General features: G+C 44.1%; 2 protein-coding genes across 3 annotated transcripts in view; both read right to left on the bottom strand.

The window, feature by feature from the left end:
• Rsu1 (Ras suppressor protein 1) overlaps positions 1 to 9,015 on the bottom strand; it is a 188,558-nt gene extending 179,543 nt beyond the window's left edge. The window contains exons 1-2 of one of the 2 annotated variants that reach the window (XM_021149442.1): positions 8,809 to 9,015; positions 8,519 to 8,630 (exon numbers count right to left, since the gene is read on the bottom strand). In XM_021149442.1, the coding sequence (XP_021005101.1) occupies positions 8,519 to 8,627 (109 nt within the window). In that variant the 5' untranslated portion in view covers positions 8,628 to 8,630; positions 8,809 to 9,015. The remainder of the gene's footprint in view (positions 1 to 8,518; positions 8,631 to 8,808) is intronic. The other variant, XM_021149446.2, reaches the window with a different exon arrangement.
• Positions 9,016 to 13,716: 4,701 nt separating this feature from the next.
• The window catches only part of Cubn (cubilin), a 225,260-nt gene continuing 222,418 nt past the window's right edge, over positions 13,717 to 16,558 (bottom strand). Inside the window, exons 66-67 of the mRNA XM_021155681.2 lie at positions 15,814 to 16,049; positions 13,717 to 14,207 (exon numbers count right to left, since the gene is read on the bottom strand). Of these exons, the coding sequence (XP_021011340.1) occupies positions 14,100 to 14,207; positions 15,814 to 16,049 (344 nt within the window). The 3' untranslated portion in view covers positions 13,717 to 14,099. The remainder of the gene's footprint in view (positions 14,208 to 15,813; positions 16,050 to 16,558) is intronic.

Genomic DNA, 16,558 nt, shown 5'->3' on the forward strand with positions numbered 1-16,558 from the left:
AGATGGCTCAGTGGGTAAGAGCACCCGACTGCTCTTCCGAAGGTCCAGAGTTCAAATCCCAGCAACCACATGGTGGCTCACAACCATCCGCAACGAGATCTGGCGCCCTCTTCTGGAGTGTCTGAAGACAGCTACAGTGTACTTACATATAATAAATAAATAAATCTTTAAAAAAAAAAAATTAAAACTGACTATGGCTATATTCAATGGTGTGCAAGGAGTCCCAAGTTCAATTACCAATAGCCTCAGTCCCCTCCCCCACCCCACACAAAGAATACTTCTTAAGAGGGAAAGAATATAAATCTGGGTGGGCGGGTGGGTGGAGAAATCTAAGTGCATTTGGGGAAAGGGAGAGAATATGATCAAAATATATTGTATAAAAACTTTTTAAAATAAAATGATCAAGAGAAAGCTGAAGCACTCTTTTTGACAGGCGGGTCAACCCCAGTCAGCCCTGGTTATGGGCTCCATTTTTCCTTTGACAGTGTCCATCCAGGCCTGGCAACTTGTGGCTGTGCAAGACTGCGGAAAACACAACACAGTATCAAAGAGAAAGGATGCTAGCCACACTGAGATGCAAACGTTGACTCCACCATTATCACGATGCTGTGAGCACAGACGACGCTCTCTCATCTACAGAAGTCAGGCAAAGATCACATGCACCCAATGGTGACAGGAACACCAGAGCGAGCACTCAGGGCTCTTTCAGTGAGAACCTCCAGGGAAGATGGTATAAATGGTCTCATATGCCCCAAGTCCATGTCTGAGCCCAGATCTCCAGGTACCTGGAATAAAACTATTTGCAGAGATGATCTTTACAGAGTTCAGTGGGTTCAAATGTGTTGCTTGGATAGACCCTGACCCAGGTTGACCACTGTCCTTAGAGAAGGAATGCCAGACACAGGCACCAGGAGTGTACACAGTCAGGGTACAGCCCATCTGAAGACAAGGGGAGAAGACAGAAGCCTGCAAGTGAAGCAGAGGTACCTCAGGAACTCTGCTACCATTACATGTTAGACTCCCTGTGAGAAACTGTGCCTCTGTTTAAGGAACCCAGTCTTTGGCATTTTGTTAGAGTAGCATTAAAAAGTAAGAAGATAGAAGAATATTGTTAAGGAATTAGTCCTTGATTAAAATTAAAAGATTAATTATATTACTATATTTACATAGTATTATATGTGACACAAATATATATTTATGTTATATAATATTGTCTTCAATATTAACATGTATAGTTAATATTACATAAGCATATATTTATTAATATATTTATAAATGTATCTTATATATTATATATAAATATAATTAGTGTCTTTAGAAAATATTAAGAAAATACAGCATTTTTCCTTTTTAACTTTTCCAACATTTTAAATCCACATTACCATTTTCCATGACTAAACATCACACCCTGACGAAACTGAAGATTCTACTGGATCTTGCATTCAAGAGCTTGTTTTGAGAAGGCTTGAAAGGCACCAACATGGAAGAAGTTTCAGACCAAAATGTCAAGCGTGGGTGAGATTCTGCTCACCTGTGAGGTGCCACAGGCCATGTGCCATTAAGTGGTTGGCCTCGGCACAAAAAGGAGAGATGAGATGCTTTCAAAGCAACCTGGAAGGTCTTGAGAGGAGGCAATGCCTCTTACAAGCAGCTTAACCCTGCCCTCTACTGGTCAAACTGTGACATAGACGGCCCACTCCACTGCTTGAAAAATCAAAAAAATATCAACCTGTGCAAAGTCACTATTCAAAGATGCAAAAGGCCTTCTTCTGCATGAAGTCACCTCCAGCATTCTCAGTGTCTTAGAAGATCTCTCGAACAGAGACAAGGCTTTCTCTCAGGCAAGTACAGAAATGTACCAAAGGTGATTTTAAGCCATTATTCACACCAGCTCTCACACAGACTCCCAGTCTCAAAACAGTTGGCACAACAGCAAGCCGTGGGTAGTGTGATGTCTTATGGGAAATCAGCTTTATTATCCAGTGCCAAACCTTATGGTCATAATGCAGTAAACATTAATTTATCACTGAATAAAGATTCAATATCAAAGAAATCTCTAGGAGTAGTGCCCTCATGAAAATGTATTTAGTCGGTAGCTGCTACATGATACATGGTATTTTAACTAATTTTTGGAAACCTGACAAACTTTTAAAGTGCATTTGTTACTCTCATCAGAACCTAAGCCACAAACACATCCCCTCCCCTCCCCTCCCCTCCCCTCCCCTTCCCTCCCCTCCCCTCCTCTCCCCTTCTCTCGCTTCCCCTCCCCTGTGGTTGACCTCACCATCCCCTGTCTATTCCTGGTCTACCAAAGCTCTGAACCTGCCAGTGAGGACACAGGTGATTCTGACCATGGCACACTATGTACAGCCCTCAGACTCCTTGAGATTCTGAATAAGGCAAGGAGTGGGGTAGTGAGTGCTAGCACAGTGAGAAACTGAAAGCAATCAGTAAGCCAAGAACTCCGGAATGCACCAAACCTCAGACTTCCACGTCATAAACACTGCTGAACATTGTATACAATCGCCGAAGCTTGGGATGCTGAGCTGGCTCAGTGGATAGTAGCATTTGCCTTCAAGCCTGAGGACTTGGGTTCAGTTCCCAGTACTTGCATAGTAGGAGGCAAGAACCTGACTCCAGCAAGTTGTCCTTTGACCTCCACACAGATGCTGTTACACTACGCGTATATACACACATACTAAAACATACGCCAGAGACACACACAAGTAAGGAAATTTGTAAGTGTGGTGGCATTCACAGGACGTTAGCTATGACGTGTCTGTGGCTCAGGTTTTGTTGAAAACTCACAAACACACTTTAAAACCTTGGCAAGTTTCCAAACGTTGGTTAGAATATCACACCACAGTGAGGCATGATGACACACGGGGAGGCTAAGGAAGAGGGATCACAGCCTAAGTCCAGCCTGGGCTCCACAGTCTGTTTACAAAACAAAACAAAAGGTCACTGCCACGTGGAGGCAAAGAAAAGCAGCAAATGCCATTGCTCATTCAGCTGTCCCAAAACAGTCATGCCCGTTCTTTCTCTTCATTCCTCTAGAAAATTCATGAGAAACCTCTGCAGCGGGGCACAGCTGATTTACTGTCTACTATAGCTTCACTGCATCTAAAACATACATTTAAAAAATGTTAAGAACTGAACTTCAAGAAAACAACCCAACTTATAAAAAACGGGATACAGAACTAAGCAGAGAAGTCTCAAAGATAAAACAGAAATGGCCAGGCGTGGTGGCACACGCCTTTAATCCCAGCATTTGGGAGTCAGAGGCAGGCAGATTTCTGAGTTCGAGGCCAGCTTGGTCTACAGAGTGAGTTCCAGGACAGCCAGGGCTACACAGAGAAATCCTGTCCCGGAAAAAAACAAACAAACAAACCAAAAACAGAAATGGCTGAGAAAAACCTAAAGAAACGTTCACCATGCTTAGCCACCAGGGGATCAGAAATTAAAACTGCTTTTGGGATTTCATCTTACATCAGTCAAAATGGCCAAAATCAATAAAACAAATGACAGCATATGCTGACAGGGATTCGAAGAAAATGGACCACTTATTTATTGCTGTTGGAAGTACAAACCTGTTTGGCCACTATGCAAACCAGTGTGGCAGGTCCTCAGGAAGCTGGGGTTCTATCTCCCTCAAGATCCAGATCTTGACACCACTCTTGGACAGCTACTGGACAGACGCTGTGCCTGCTATAGAGACACTTGCTCATCCGTGTTCAATGCTTCCCCATACATCATAGCCAGAAATAGCCTAGATGCCCATCAACTGAGAAGTAATGAAACTGGGGTTCATTTACACAGTGAAACTATTCGGCTGTTTGTTCGTTTTTTAAAGGAATTATGATAGTCTCCGATGAATAAATGGGGCTAGGGGAAAAATCCTGTTTTCTCTTGTATGCAGCTATTTGCTTTTAAACCATCGAGATGTGTGCTATAATCCATATATCCACAGTGGTTAGGGGCGTAGTAAGGGACTAGTGTTGAGGAGAGGATTTCCCAAAGAAAGAGAAATAGAATATATTGTTAAGGAGAGACAGGGAAAGGAGGGACTAGAGTGGGAAGATTAAATGAGGAGGGAGATGGGAGAGTAGATGGCAGAGGAAGGAATACGGGAAGGGCCATTATACTGCGGAGGCTTCCTAAAATAAATACATGTATGAAAGAGAGATACGTAGAATCACCAAAGAATGGGGGAGACTGTGCCCCAACTAAAAACCTTTCGCCACCAGATGAAACTTCCAGTGCCAGAATTGCAAAGGATCCCCGCTGTAAACCCACGAATATCTCAGGCTATTGGTTGCTCTCCACAAACTGACAGGAAGGCTCTATTGCAGAAGAGAACACCCATGTCTCTCACTGAACATGGATAAGGCATGCTGCTGCCATACCAGAGCCTGTGCCTCTACTGAATAGCATTCCAGTACTCTGTATGCTAACTACCAGAGGAGAAAGGCATCATCAATTGAGCTGCAATGTTGCAACCTTCAACAGTAACCTGCCCAGGAAATATGCTGGTGTCAGAGTAACACAGATAACGAGCCTTACGGCCCATGAAATGGAAACCATGCCTGACCACTGGATGGCCAAGAGCCTGAGAGTAGACAAGCCATGGCCCAGGGAAAAACCAAATACCGGTGCTCTACTAAAAGAACATACAATAAAATGGCTCCTAATGGCACACTCTTTCTTTACTGATGGATCAGTGCCTTGCTTAGTCGTCCTCAGAAAAACGTCTTCTCACAGTAGATGGGAACTGATACACAGACCCACAACTGGACAGTGTACAGTTAGTGAGAGATTCACAGTACTCAGTCCTAAAGGTCTCTTCCTCCAGCTTCTGCCCTCGGGAATTGGGGAGGTATGGGGAAGAGGAGGCAGAGGGATTTGAAGAGCCAGAGGGGAGAAAGGACTCCAAGAAAACTGTCTGCCTAACACAACAGGACACAACAAAGTGTGACACCATGCCACAGCATCAGCACAGGTTCAAGCCGGATGAGACCCAAGCACAGAATGGAGGAAGTGGACGCAGGGCCCCAGTCCTGAGCAGTTCTGTATGTGTGTTGGAGGCTGTTGTACAGAATTTTTTCTGTGATTTTCTTTTTTTTTTTTTTTTGTATTTTTTTTAAAGAGAAAGAAAGGGTGTGGAGTGGAGTTGGGTGGGCAGAGAGGATAGGTGGGGGACAGAAGAGAGGAAAAGCCCAATCAGGATGTATTGTATAAAATGCTTTTCAAATAAGAATTTCTTAACTAAAAGCAGTGATAGTCTTCACTCCAGAAACTCTTTCCTGGCACTGCCAGACAGAGGGGCACAGGAGAGACAAGCTGGCCAAGCTGGGAGGGGGCTGGGTTAAAATTTAAGAGACTTGAGAAGCCTCCAAGAGATAGAATAGAGTCACAGACAGGTCCATTCTCAATTCCCTCAACAGCATTAACTGGCAAAGGCTCAGCAGAAGGGCAAAGAGAAATGATTCCTGCACATTTCAAACCCAAAGCTGGGCCTCAGCACCAACTTATAGGAGGGAAAAAAGAGGGGAGGAAGATGTGAATAGGTTATAGCTAGAATACACTCACTCCTCCTGAGTCTCACTGATACTTGCCCCCAAAACAGGCCAGAATGATAACTGCATTCTCCATAGGAGTACCAAATGTAGATTTAACTGGTAACCTGTGGTGGTGCACACCTGTAATCCCAGCACTTGGGAGATGGAAGCAGGAAGGTCCTCCTCACTACAAAACGAGTTCAAGGCCATCCGGGTCTACATGAGACCCTGTCTCAACAAAATAGAAGGTAACTCACATCTCTTCATCTATGGAAACACTTTAGTATGCTCATACATCCCAAACTCCCAAGCAGAAATGCTGGCATTTCAAATGCTTCAAAGAAATGCAAATCCTCCCTTTTCATCTTCAAAGCCAAATCATTACATTATTTTTAAGAAGTTAAATTAGTAAATGCAAAAAAAGGAAAGCTTCGGGTACAAGACACAGTCATTCTCTCTGCATGTAAGTTAATGGTTTCCTGTGTTTAATCAGGATGCTTGCATTCTAAATGTCATAGCTGCAGATAAACCTAAGTAGAATAAAAGAAAAGAATTCTTACACAATACTCTTATCATATAACACCCACATTGGATGCCGACTGATCGCTGTTTTAAATTTATTTGTGTGGTGTTTGAGATGAACCCCAGAACTGCACATGTTCTACACAACGCTTAACCACTGAGCTCTAGTCCAGTGTGTGGCTGATAAAGCTAGTTTAGGGTCAGGCTTCCAGTGAACATTATTCTACACTCTTCCAGGTTCTTAGGAGTCCTGACAGCAAGGACTCAATACACCCAGCCCTTCCTTAAGCCAACACCAGCAGAGGGAGTGAGATTTTCAAACTTCCACTGATATTTCCAAGAAATATCAATGTTGTCTCTTGGTTTCTGGTTTGAGCAATTACAGAAATGACCTTGCTTTTTATCCCCCAGTATTAGACCAGAAGCAGTTTTTTCTCCTTCAGGAAGCAAGTGGCTATCTTTTCCCCTGTAGTAAGAGCCAAGGCTTCAAAGAGATAATGGAGCTGAACTGAAATAGCAGAGCTACTCTTGCCATTTGTTAATATTACATGGGTCTTCATCTTCCAGAATGATACAAATGGCTCAGCCCACTGTGGGCTCAGGCTTCAGCCCATAGGGAAGCATGCAGTAGGCAGAGAACTAGGTGCTGTTCAGAGCACAGATGCGCCAGGTCCCCTGCTCTCTGTTTAGCCTCTTCTTCCTTTACAGCAGTGGAAACCGAAATAAAGCCAAAGCAATGGGAGTGTCTAGATCCTCGGCAGACACTTCAGTGTCAAAAATCACCACAAACCCATTCTTACTGCAAGAGACCAACACATGTCACCCAATCCAAGAAGTTATCAAGATGCTAAGAGCATGAAACCTATGTCAAAGCAGGACTCTTCATGATGGCTAGATGTCTGCAGTCCACTTCGGCCTTAATGTATCAACATCCATCCCAGCCTGTACGCCAAGAACAGACAAGAGTCTTCATGCCTAGGAAGCTATCCAGTGACTTTAAGGTCTCTGGACAGCTCCCCTCTGGTTGATGTTCTGACATCCTACTCTGACTCCTATCAAACATTTAGAGTGCCGACTGTGTTCCAGACACTATTCTCAAGAACACAAGCATGGCATTGCATATTCTCTCGGTATTCGAATGAGGAAGAGAGTCTACTGGATTAAAAATAAATTAATTGGACTGGAGAGATGGCTCAGCAGTTAGGAGCACTGGCTGGTCTTCCAGAGGTCCTGAGTTCAATTCCCAGCCACCACATGGTGGCTCACAACCATCTGTAATGGAAGCCTTCTTGTGTTGTCTCTGAGGTGAGCAACAGTGTACTCATACATGAAATAAATAATTTTTTTTAAAAATTAATTAATTAAAGGCTATGCAATCTGTGCCTTGTAGAAAGGCGGGTTCACACAGGAAGATAGAAAGAGAAAGCTTTTCATAGGCTATGATGTCTGAGCTGACTCTTGGCAGTTAAGGGACTTCAGGTGGAAAAGCATGTAGATAAGGAGACAACGGACTTGCAAGGCAGGAAAATATGGCTGCTCAGGGTCACTCAGTGGAGCTTATTCAACATCACTTGGAATGAATGCATGGAAGGGATCAGCTTGTCCCACTGAGGAATGTGGGGGTACCCCTGTCAACAGTTAAGGTCTCAGAGGATCTAAATGAAGTCACAGGAACCTACCGAAGTGTGGTGACTTACTTAGAAAGTGTTTTCAAAGACCAGCGTTAGTTTGCAGAATGTAAAGATCATGAAAAAGTGGACATGAGAATTCTCAACACAAAATCTGGCGATAGTGATGCAGCATTCACGCATGGGGATAACTGGCTCGATGTGAGAAGAGGTGATGCCCATGAGAAGGGCACAGGCAATGGAGTTTATGACCATTCCCACTTGTACTGAGTTCCCTGTCTGGTTTTACAGATGAGAAAAAAACAATAAAGTAAGAGTCATATAAGTTCACAGCTGAAAGCAACACCCTGATTAAATGGGTCCTGAGCTTGGATCATAAGATCAAGCAATGCCTGAACACAAATGGGAGAATGACCCAGGAATACGTAATGAAGGAAAATGTTGAAAATACTCCTGGCACAAGAATTCTTACTATGCATGTAATTTTTGAGTACCACCGGCTCATGATTCATAGAGTAAAACGTGACTTCCAAATTACAAACAAAAATGGCTACTTGGGACACTACATGGAAGATCGACTTCAAAGCCATGAAGCTCCCTGAAGCCCTGAGAAGGAATTGCAGCACACCTCGTGTGACGTTCTCATCTGGTTCACCAGTCCCAGCAGAACTAACTGTGGTCTGCAAACTTTCTGAGCCAAGCTCCTGAAAAGTGACCAAGTGACAAGCAGAGGTGGAATGGCAGGCTTCCAAAACTTGCCTCCCAAGAGAGCAGTTACTTACAAACTTAGCAACTGTCCAGAGAACTTACACAAGCCGTTGACATCCAACATACTGGAGATACCCCTGTCACTCATGTCCACTTCCGGCTGGTTCTTCTCCCTGCTCTCCTCCACCAGCTTCTTCAGTGACTTGGACATGTTCTGTAGCAAAGGACAACAAAGCACGTGGATGATGGCAAAAATGGGAGTCTGGGGGTTGTGGGGCAGGTTAAGGCAGGAAGGGAGCAGAGGCCCAGGCTGAATTCTCCAGGGCTGCCTAGGGGAGAGTGGGTATCACCATGGAGTCCTTAGTGGGAGGACTTGGACCCCGCACACTCACCGCAGAGCAACACCTGGGTGGGTGTGATTGGGGACCTGCAGGGGAAACTCGGGTGGAGATCGATGAGCTGGATGAGCGAAAACAGGATCCGGCAGCAGGAACACACCCTGTCCCGGCGATTGCGCAGGCGCACACAAAATCCGGCCAGCCCCACGCCCCTCCCGGCCTGACACTTCCCAAATTTGGAGAATTGTTTCCAGCTGTGGCTCTAGGCGAGGCTCTGCCCACTGAAGAAACTGGACCCGGAGGCCGACCAATCGTACACGTTTTAGTCTCAGAGACTCCGCCCTGCCCTGAGGAACGCCCATCTTCTTGGTTTGGAACAGCAAAATGCATGTGATCTAGATTCTGCGCATGCTCAGTAAGCTAGCTGAAGGACAAAGTTCTGTGGGCGGAAGCAGGGGATTCTAAGCTGGGCGCTGGTACCGAGGTAGACTCTGAGAATGCAGCTTGTGTTGAGGGGTTTGGAGTTCAGTCCTGAGAAATCCACAAGTCAGGTACTCTCTTTTGTCCTGCGTCCTTCGTTGCCGGTCCCCTCCCACGGAGAGTTGTTACCGTGAGTCCCTCGTGTGCCCCTGGCTGTCGCAGACGTGGTGGAGGTATGAGGTCTGGATTATGGTAAAGATTCTGAAGACAAAGATTCCGCCCGGAACTTATGTCCTCAGCTGGTAGCTCACAGGTTTCTGTATCTAACTGTTTTGCTCCCGTCCTTTTGGTCTTGGGAACTGGAATCTATCTCTCTTAGGGTTAGATGCTAACAGTAAACCACGACTACGTCAGAAGTCTGAGTTGATCTTGGCTCTTAGAACTCTCCCACTTTCTTCAAATAGGATGGATAGATAGGTAGATAGATAGATAGATAGATAGATAGATAGATAGATAGATAAACTTTCTGCTGACCCTCTGGGTTTTACCTCCCAATGACTAGATCTTGATGACCCAGTAAAAAACTTAATCTTAGTGACAATTTCACACTATTAAATAGGGAATCATTCCAGAATTATTCCCCTGGCATTAGGTACATGACAGATAAGCAGTCAGACAGACAGGCAGAAGTTTAGACACACATATATAAGCAATGAGCCAAGCAGGTACTAGAAAAAGATTCGGCACTTTGAATTTGAAAGCAGAAATTTCTCCTTAAACACACTTCAGATGAAAAGTTGATACTTGCACTGCAGGCAACTTGCATTGTCCAGGCCTCTTCACTTCTTAAGCTAGACATTTGCTGAGAGCACTGATCTAGCACAGACTCATACAAGCTCTGGATGCAGTTTCAGTTTCTGCTAGTCCTCTGAGCCCAAAGCATCAATATTTATTAGTGCTTTTTGAAAGGTTACTGATATTTTTCCTCTGGCCGTTTCTGATGGAGATAGTTTTACTATATAAGTTTAAAGCATCATTTAGGGCTGGTGTAACAAAATGCCATAATTCTGAAGGCTGAAAGCCCAAAGTCAAATGCAGGAAGATTTGATTTCTTCTACCCCTACCCTGCCCCCTTAGCCTGGAGACTGCCGCCTTTCTCTGTACCCTCACGTTACTTTCCCTCACCCCAGTTCAGTTCATCCTCCACGCAGCTATGATGACCACAACAGATCTGTTGCATCATGACCTTCCCCTTCTTCCTCTAATGGATATTTCTTTTTCTCAACAGCTCTGAAGACAATAAGTTTAACCTTATCTCTGTTTGCTAAGTCGGTTTGTTTCAACAGTCTACTTTTATTGGCTCCTCGGACAAGAGTCTTTTTTGGTAATTGATCTTAGTTAACATTTCATGTTCAAGCCTGAAGACCTTGGCTGATTTTTCTGCATGATTTGTGTTGTTTCCTGATTCCCCTCTCACTGTTGTAAGCTGATTTGTTTCCGTCTAAGTCTGCATCCACTTCTCCCTGAGTTACCTGTTTCGTTTCTTTAGAGACAAGAATACAGTTTTGTGCAGAAAGTCATCCCCAACCTGCCTTTGCTGGTGCAGGGGAATGGCAGTTATGACTGTCAGTTATACTACTTCCCCTACCTCATGCCTTACCATCTCTCACTGCAACAGGCAGCCACACACGCAAACAACTCCTGGACCAGCAATTCCCATCTCTGTTGGGCTGCTGTCTTGAAATTATCTGGGGAAACAAGTCCCCTTTGATGTGTTTATTATAAAAAGATAAAGAGAAAGGGGGTATATTCTAGGGGGGGGGTGAGGCATAGGGGGAAGGGGTGTCTCAGTGGCTCCATGCAGAGGCATCCTTTTCCCCTAAGGAACCAGCTACATAAGGGTATAGTATAGAATAGAGTTTATTCAAAGCATGGGGAGGAGAGTTAAGAGGGTAGCAGAGAGAGAAGGAGAGGAAGAAAAGAGAAGTAGAGGCTGGCCCATGGCCATGAGTACTTGGGGAGATGGGTAATGGAAGGGAATGGGGAACGGAAGAGCAAGAGAGAAGCAAGAGATCAAGAGAACAAGAGAAGGAGGAGGGGACAAGCAGCCCCTTTTATAGTGGGTCAAGCCTACCTGGCTGTTACCAGGTAACTGTGGGGTGGAGTTTAGATAGAATGCAAACACCTTTATCAACACATTTCCATCCGCTCTCTCTGAATTTTCTAGAAATTAGTTTTACCCTTGTTTGAGAGAGAAGGAAAAAATAAACTGTGTTTTGCTACTCTTATAACATTCAACACATTATACTTCCAAAACTTTCTGGAGGAGGCCATTTCTACATCCCAAACCATTCTCCAGCAGGTACCAGTTGCATCCTACAGTTTATCTCAACTCCGACACTGTACAGATGCAGTTAACATCAGATCCCACAAGTAGGGAAGCTCAGTGCATGCCCAAGACTCCTGCATCCCAGGTGTTCACAAATCTCAAGTTGTAAATGGGTCATCATCAGAGCTTCTGAGGGCTGGCTCTAAATAAAATTGTCAAATCCATTTCCTCTAGCTAAGTTCATCCTCGGACTGTACACAGGAACACAGGGTTTATAGCCCTTGTCATTTGAATATGAATAATCCCTCACAGGCTCATGTCCTAGCGAATAGGAGGTAGGGCCTCCCTGGAGAGAGACAGCTTGATCTCAGTTGGTTTCCACAGAACGATAGTATCCACCATGAGAAGGATCCATGCTTTTCCAAGATGCACACTACTATATGTCCAGGAAGTGTGACTATAGAATTGAAGAATGCTTACTCAATATTATCATGTAATTCTAAAGTTGAAAACTTATTTAAAAAAAAAAAAGAGGCAAAGCTCTATAATATTTCCAAGGTAGACGTCTAGGCCTGAGGGGACATACTTAGGTGGTCAGACAGTAGCCACCCCAAAAGCATAAGCTCTGTATGCACAGCAAAGGGGAAATGGACTCTGAGTTTTTAAAGGACTCCTCACCATGAAGAAAACCCTGGTTGTGCTTGCTCTCTTTGTGGGGGTGAATGCGTGATCTTTTTCTGTCTTAAGACATGAGAAGTTCCCAGAAGCCAGATCAATATGGCCTCATGCATGGATGACATCATGGTCTTCTTGCATTTGCTCCCTTGTTCAGCTTGTCAAGGTCCTTTGGATTTAATGATGTTATCCACTGCTTTACATACAGCATTATCCACAAACTTTAGATATATGCATAGCTAATGGAAGCAGAGCTGTTTACGGTGACGCTTCGTTGGTGCCGCTCTGTTCCATACAGAAACAATTTCTTCAGTGTTTGAGCGTTGAAGTCAGCTGAAGCAACAACACTCTCATTCAGCACAGGTCTCTAAGACTTTGCTTAGCACGATTAACCTGTACTAAGTTTCTTTCTGTCAAGTTGTCTGGCCTGCCGGAGGCCATGGCAATCTGTGAAAGCACTTGGCTTCCTTGTGGAAGGGAAGTAGTGGGTACCACTCTTAGTTCCCCACCTGGAGGCAACAACATGCTGTAGGATGTTCTCAGTCTTGACAAAGCTGCGGAGCTAGGGCACCTGAGATGACACACTCTGATACACAACTGCAACACACTGTGATCCCCACCGCTCAGGGACGAGCTGGCATACGCAAGGTTTTGTTTTGTGGGTCTGTGCATCTTTTATACTTGTTAATAATATAACTGTCTACAAATATGCTCTGTATTCTTGGCTTAACTTGAATAGAAATGTACAAAATATGCTTCAGGACTAGAGCATGGTCCTTCTTGGAACATTATTTCTTTGAGAATTTGCTTTTACTAACATCTTTTAAACAGAGACAGCCAGCTTTTACAACCAAATATTCATTGGCTTCTTGTCTGTTACGGCAGTAGCTTGAAATAAGGCCTGAAGGGTAACATGAAGTTGTTAAATAAAATACACATAGAATAAGAACTGATGGCCTGTGTGAGTTGTAACTACCAGGCTGGAAGTATGATGTATTTCTGTATGATGTGGGCAGTATGCTATGCAGAATACCAGGGCTTGAGTTGTGTGAGAAAGGTGTGTGCAAAGCTAGAGAGAGGAACAGTCGCTGTGCAATGGAGAGTAAGGCTGATTTTTTTTTTCTGAAAATTTAGTGTGCTGTGGTTTGAGTCTGACAGGCCCCGGCCCCTCATGGCTATTGGATTGGAACAGTTAGTTGGGTGCCAGCTGGTGTAGCCATTTGGGGGGCTGCAGAACCTTTGTTCTCCAGCTGGTGGCGCTGTTTGGGGAGGCCATAAAAGCCTGGGCAGGAGGAACTGGGGCCCTAGGGCTTACTTTAAGTGCTTCGCTTCCTGGTTTTCTGCCAAGTGAGTGGTACTGCACATGATCCTACTGCATGGCCCACCATGCCCTTTTCAGTGTGATAGAAACAAACCCAAGGAGGAGAAGTCGGAGTTCGTGTTGGGAAGCTGTTTCAGAGGCCACAATAAATCTTCTAGCGCACGTCACAGTGAAAACCTGATCGCGATGGGTTAAAAATGGAGACGATGGAACTGTATGGTTTTAAGAAATGTTTATTACCCGTACTTTGACTTTTGTATAGTGGAAACAATACAGCTATTTGTATCACCAACTTTTAGAAATGTACATCAATGTGCCAGGATACTTTCTACCCTTTAAAGAATGTTTTAAAAGGCCTCCGCTAAATGGTGCATCCAGTCAAGGATGGCGTGTACACCTGAGTGGAACACCACCAGGCTCTGCCTTCAGAACACCAAATGTAGAAAATTGGTAATGCACGTTCTCTTGTAAAGGCCATAGAAGCTCAGTCCGTGTTTGATGGCGTGGGCGGAGGTGGGGATGAAAACCTCAGAGTTCTGGACAGGGTTGCCTCTGATGGCGTGGGGCGGAGCCAGCGGGGTTACACAGGGCTCTCCTGATTCAGCTACTCCACATGATTTCAAATCCTGAAGAAACGGTTGCATACTCCGCATGAAATCTTATGAAGACCCGGTTTGATGAAGCATGAAAGGGTGCTACCACAGTGTCCTGAAATTGAGGAGGAGGGGAAGAAAGGTTATTTTTTAAAACAAACATATTTCTAGAAATATCAGCATACTTAAAGTGTTACCTATAGAAACTCTATAGAAGTTCTAAGAGTGAAGCAGCATATATTTCTAACTATAACACACCAATAATTAGTGCATTAATTAATACAACAGAATGCCTCCAGAGACAGAAGGCTGCAAGGCGATGGTTGGGAAGGTAATGGTGGGCCCCACTGGTCTTTTCTGTGTATCTGAACTAATGTGAACAATGGCACGCATAAGTGCTGTGCCATAAAGCACGTGCACACCACCCCAGCCAGGCTGCTGGTGTTAGCACATGCACACCACTCCAGCCAGGCTGGTGTTAGCACATACAGACCCTCACACAACCGCCAGGTTGCTGGTGTCAGCACATGCAGATCCTCACACAACCGCCAGGCTGCTGGTGCTTTATCTTAGCATTTAGTTCTTATTTCTTTTATTCTTATGCTTTATATGATAGGTTAACATTGTGAAATGTTAATAAAATAAGTGGAAAACTCATTACATATGGAAAGGAGTATACTTTGATAATGGATACAGCATATCCATATCTCCTTGGATTTAAGATGACACTGGGCTACAGGAGGGAGTCATCCACCTTCCAGCGCCTCTGTCCTTCATCTGCAAAGTCCAGAGTGAACTCTTCCTGCAGCACAGGCTGCCAACTGTGGCTTCAAATAGATCTGACTGCTTGGAAGGTACTCAGATCTACACACAGCAGCCATACAAAGACAACAAAGTTATCTCTCTCATTTTATCCTGCATATAATAGCAACAGGGTGCCTACTGGTGCCAAGATCAAATTCTCTCCCCATGTAACCGATTTCCCCATATTAAGATATAGTTAGCATATGTTCCCCAGAGCTGTAACGGTGGATATAGTTGGGGAGAAGTTACTTTCGAAACCCAGGGGCTTTGTTTAGTAATCCAGGCTGCACTCAGATACATGGGAAATAATACATCAAAAAAAGTTTCTTCATCAATGTGGGAAGGTGTTAGTGGAGGATCGATAAGTTATAAACAGTTTAAAAGATGCAGATATGTGTATGCATTCAGATATGCAAATATGTGTGCTCACGTATGCAAATGTGTGTACGGATTCAAATATACAAATGTGTGTATGTATTCAAAGAAAGGTAAGTCGTGAGTACATAGAATTCTCAAACTTTTAAACTTACGATGTACTTTCTAATGTTTCTAAAAATAAAATCTTACGAGCTTTAAAATGTTTTATATTTTTTTAATTCTCTAGACATTCAGTGATATAATTCTTGCCTTGTTTGATTCAAAGGGCCGTGCGAATAAAAAGGAGAAAAATTAAAAACAGTGCCCTAACTCCCTGGTAAGGTTTGATTTTGTAGCTTTTAGTGGTAACTGAAATATGACATATCTGCCACTAGATAGCGCTCATACTCCCAAAATAGAAAACCACTGAATTACAACTTTTTTTTTTTTTTTTTTTGGTTTGCATGTGCCTGTAGTTACCGTTACAGTCACTGTTTAAAAATCACATGTTAAAATGTGAAATTTTACATGTGAAAATGTAAAATTGCTTGTTTACTCACGATGCCACAGAACGGTCCAAAGGGTGGTGAGTTGGCATCTGGACCATTAAAGAGTATGAGGTAGTTCTGGTCACAGCCACCTGGAGAGTCGATACTGAGAAAGGGAAACCCAACAGAGACAGGCCTTCCAGAAGGAGCAACGATGGTCCATTCACAGTGAGTGTGGTTTGCGTAGCTGTCGGGAAAGCCAGGGTTGGCTAATATACCTTCGTTGCCCAAAAGAGTCCCTCCACAGCCTGCAAAGAAAGAATGGACAAAGGTTCCATTTAGCAAAATAGAAACCATCCAGCTTGCTTTCCCACACAGGTAGAAAGCGCCCAACATGGAAACCCTCCTCTTGGTTGAAAGCCCCTCCAGGCTCATCCCCACTGGATATTCCTTTCCCAGTGGCTGTGACCCAAGGTACTTCCTCCGGGACTATTCTTTGCTAACCTCAAGCTAGGAACAAACTGGAAAACAATACAATAGTTACCCCGGGAGAAAAGTCTCCATCTGCATGCTTTGAGGGTACAGCGGACTCCCTAAGCATAGAAAATATTAATGACTGCGAAAATCAACTCACATTCTGTGGCACGGCCAGACTGACGACTGACGACTGACGTTACAGCTTAGATGCTACAACAAAACTCATCAGGCCCACGCTAGCAGTTCTAAGACCTACACAACTTCTAAATCTGGTACAATGCCTGGAGCAGGGTCACCTTGATTTTTATTTTGTAGGTCTCCAGATATTATAAAATTGAAG

Source organism: Mus caroli, chromosome 2 (assembly GCF_900094665.2).
Source record: "Mus caroli chromosome 2, CAROLI_EIJ_v1.1, whole genome shotgun sequence".
NCBI lineage: Eukaryota > Metazoa > Chordata > Mammalia > Rodentia > Muridae > Mus > Mus caroli.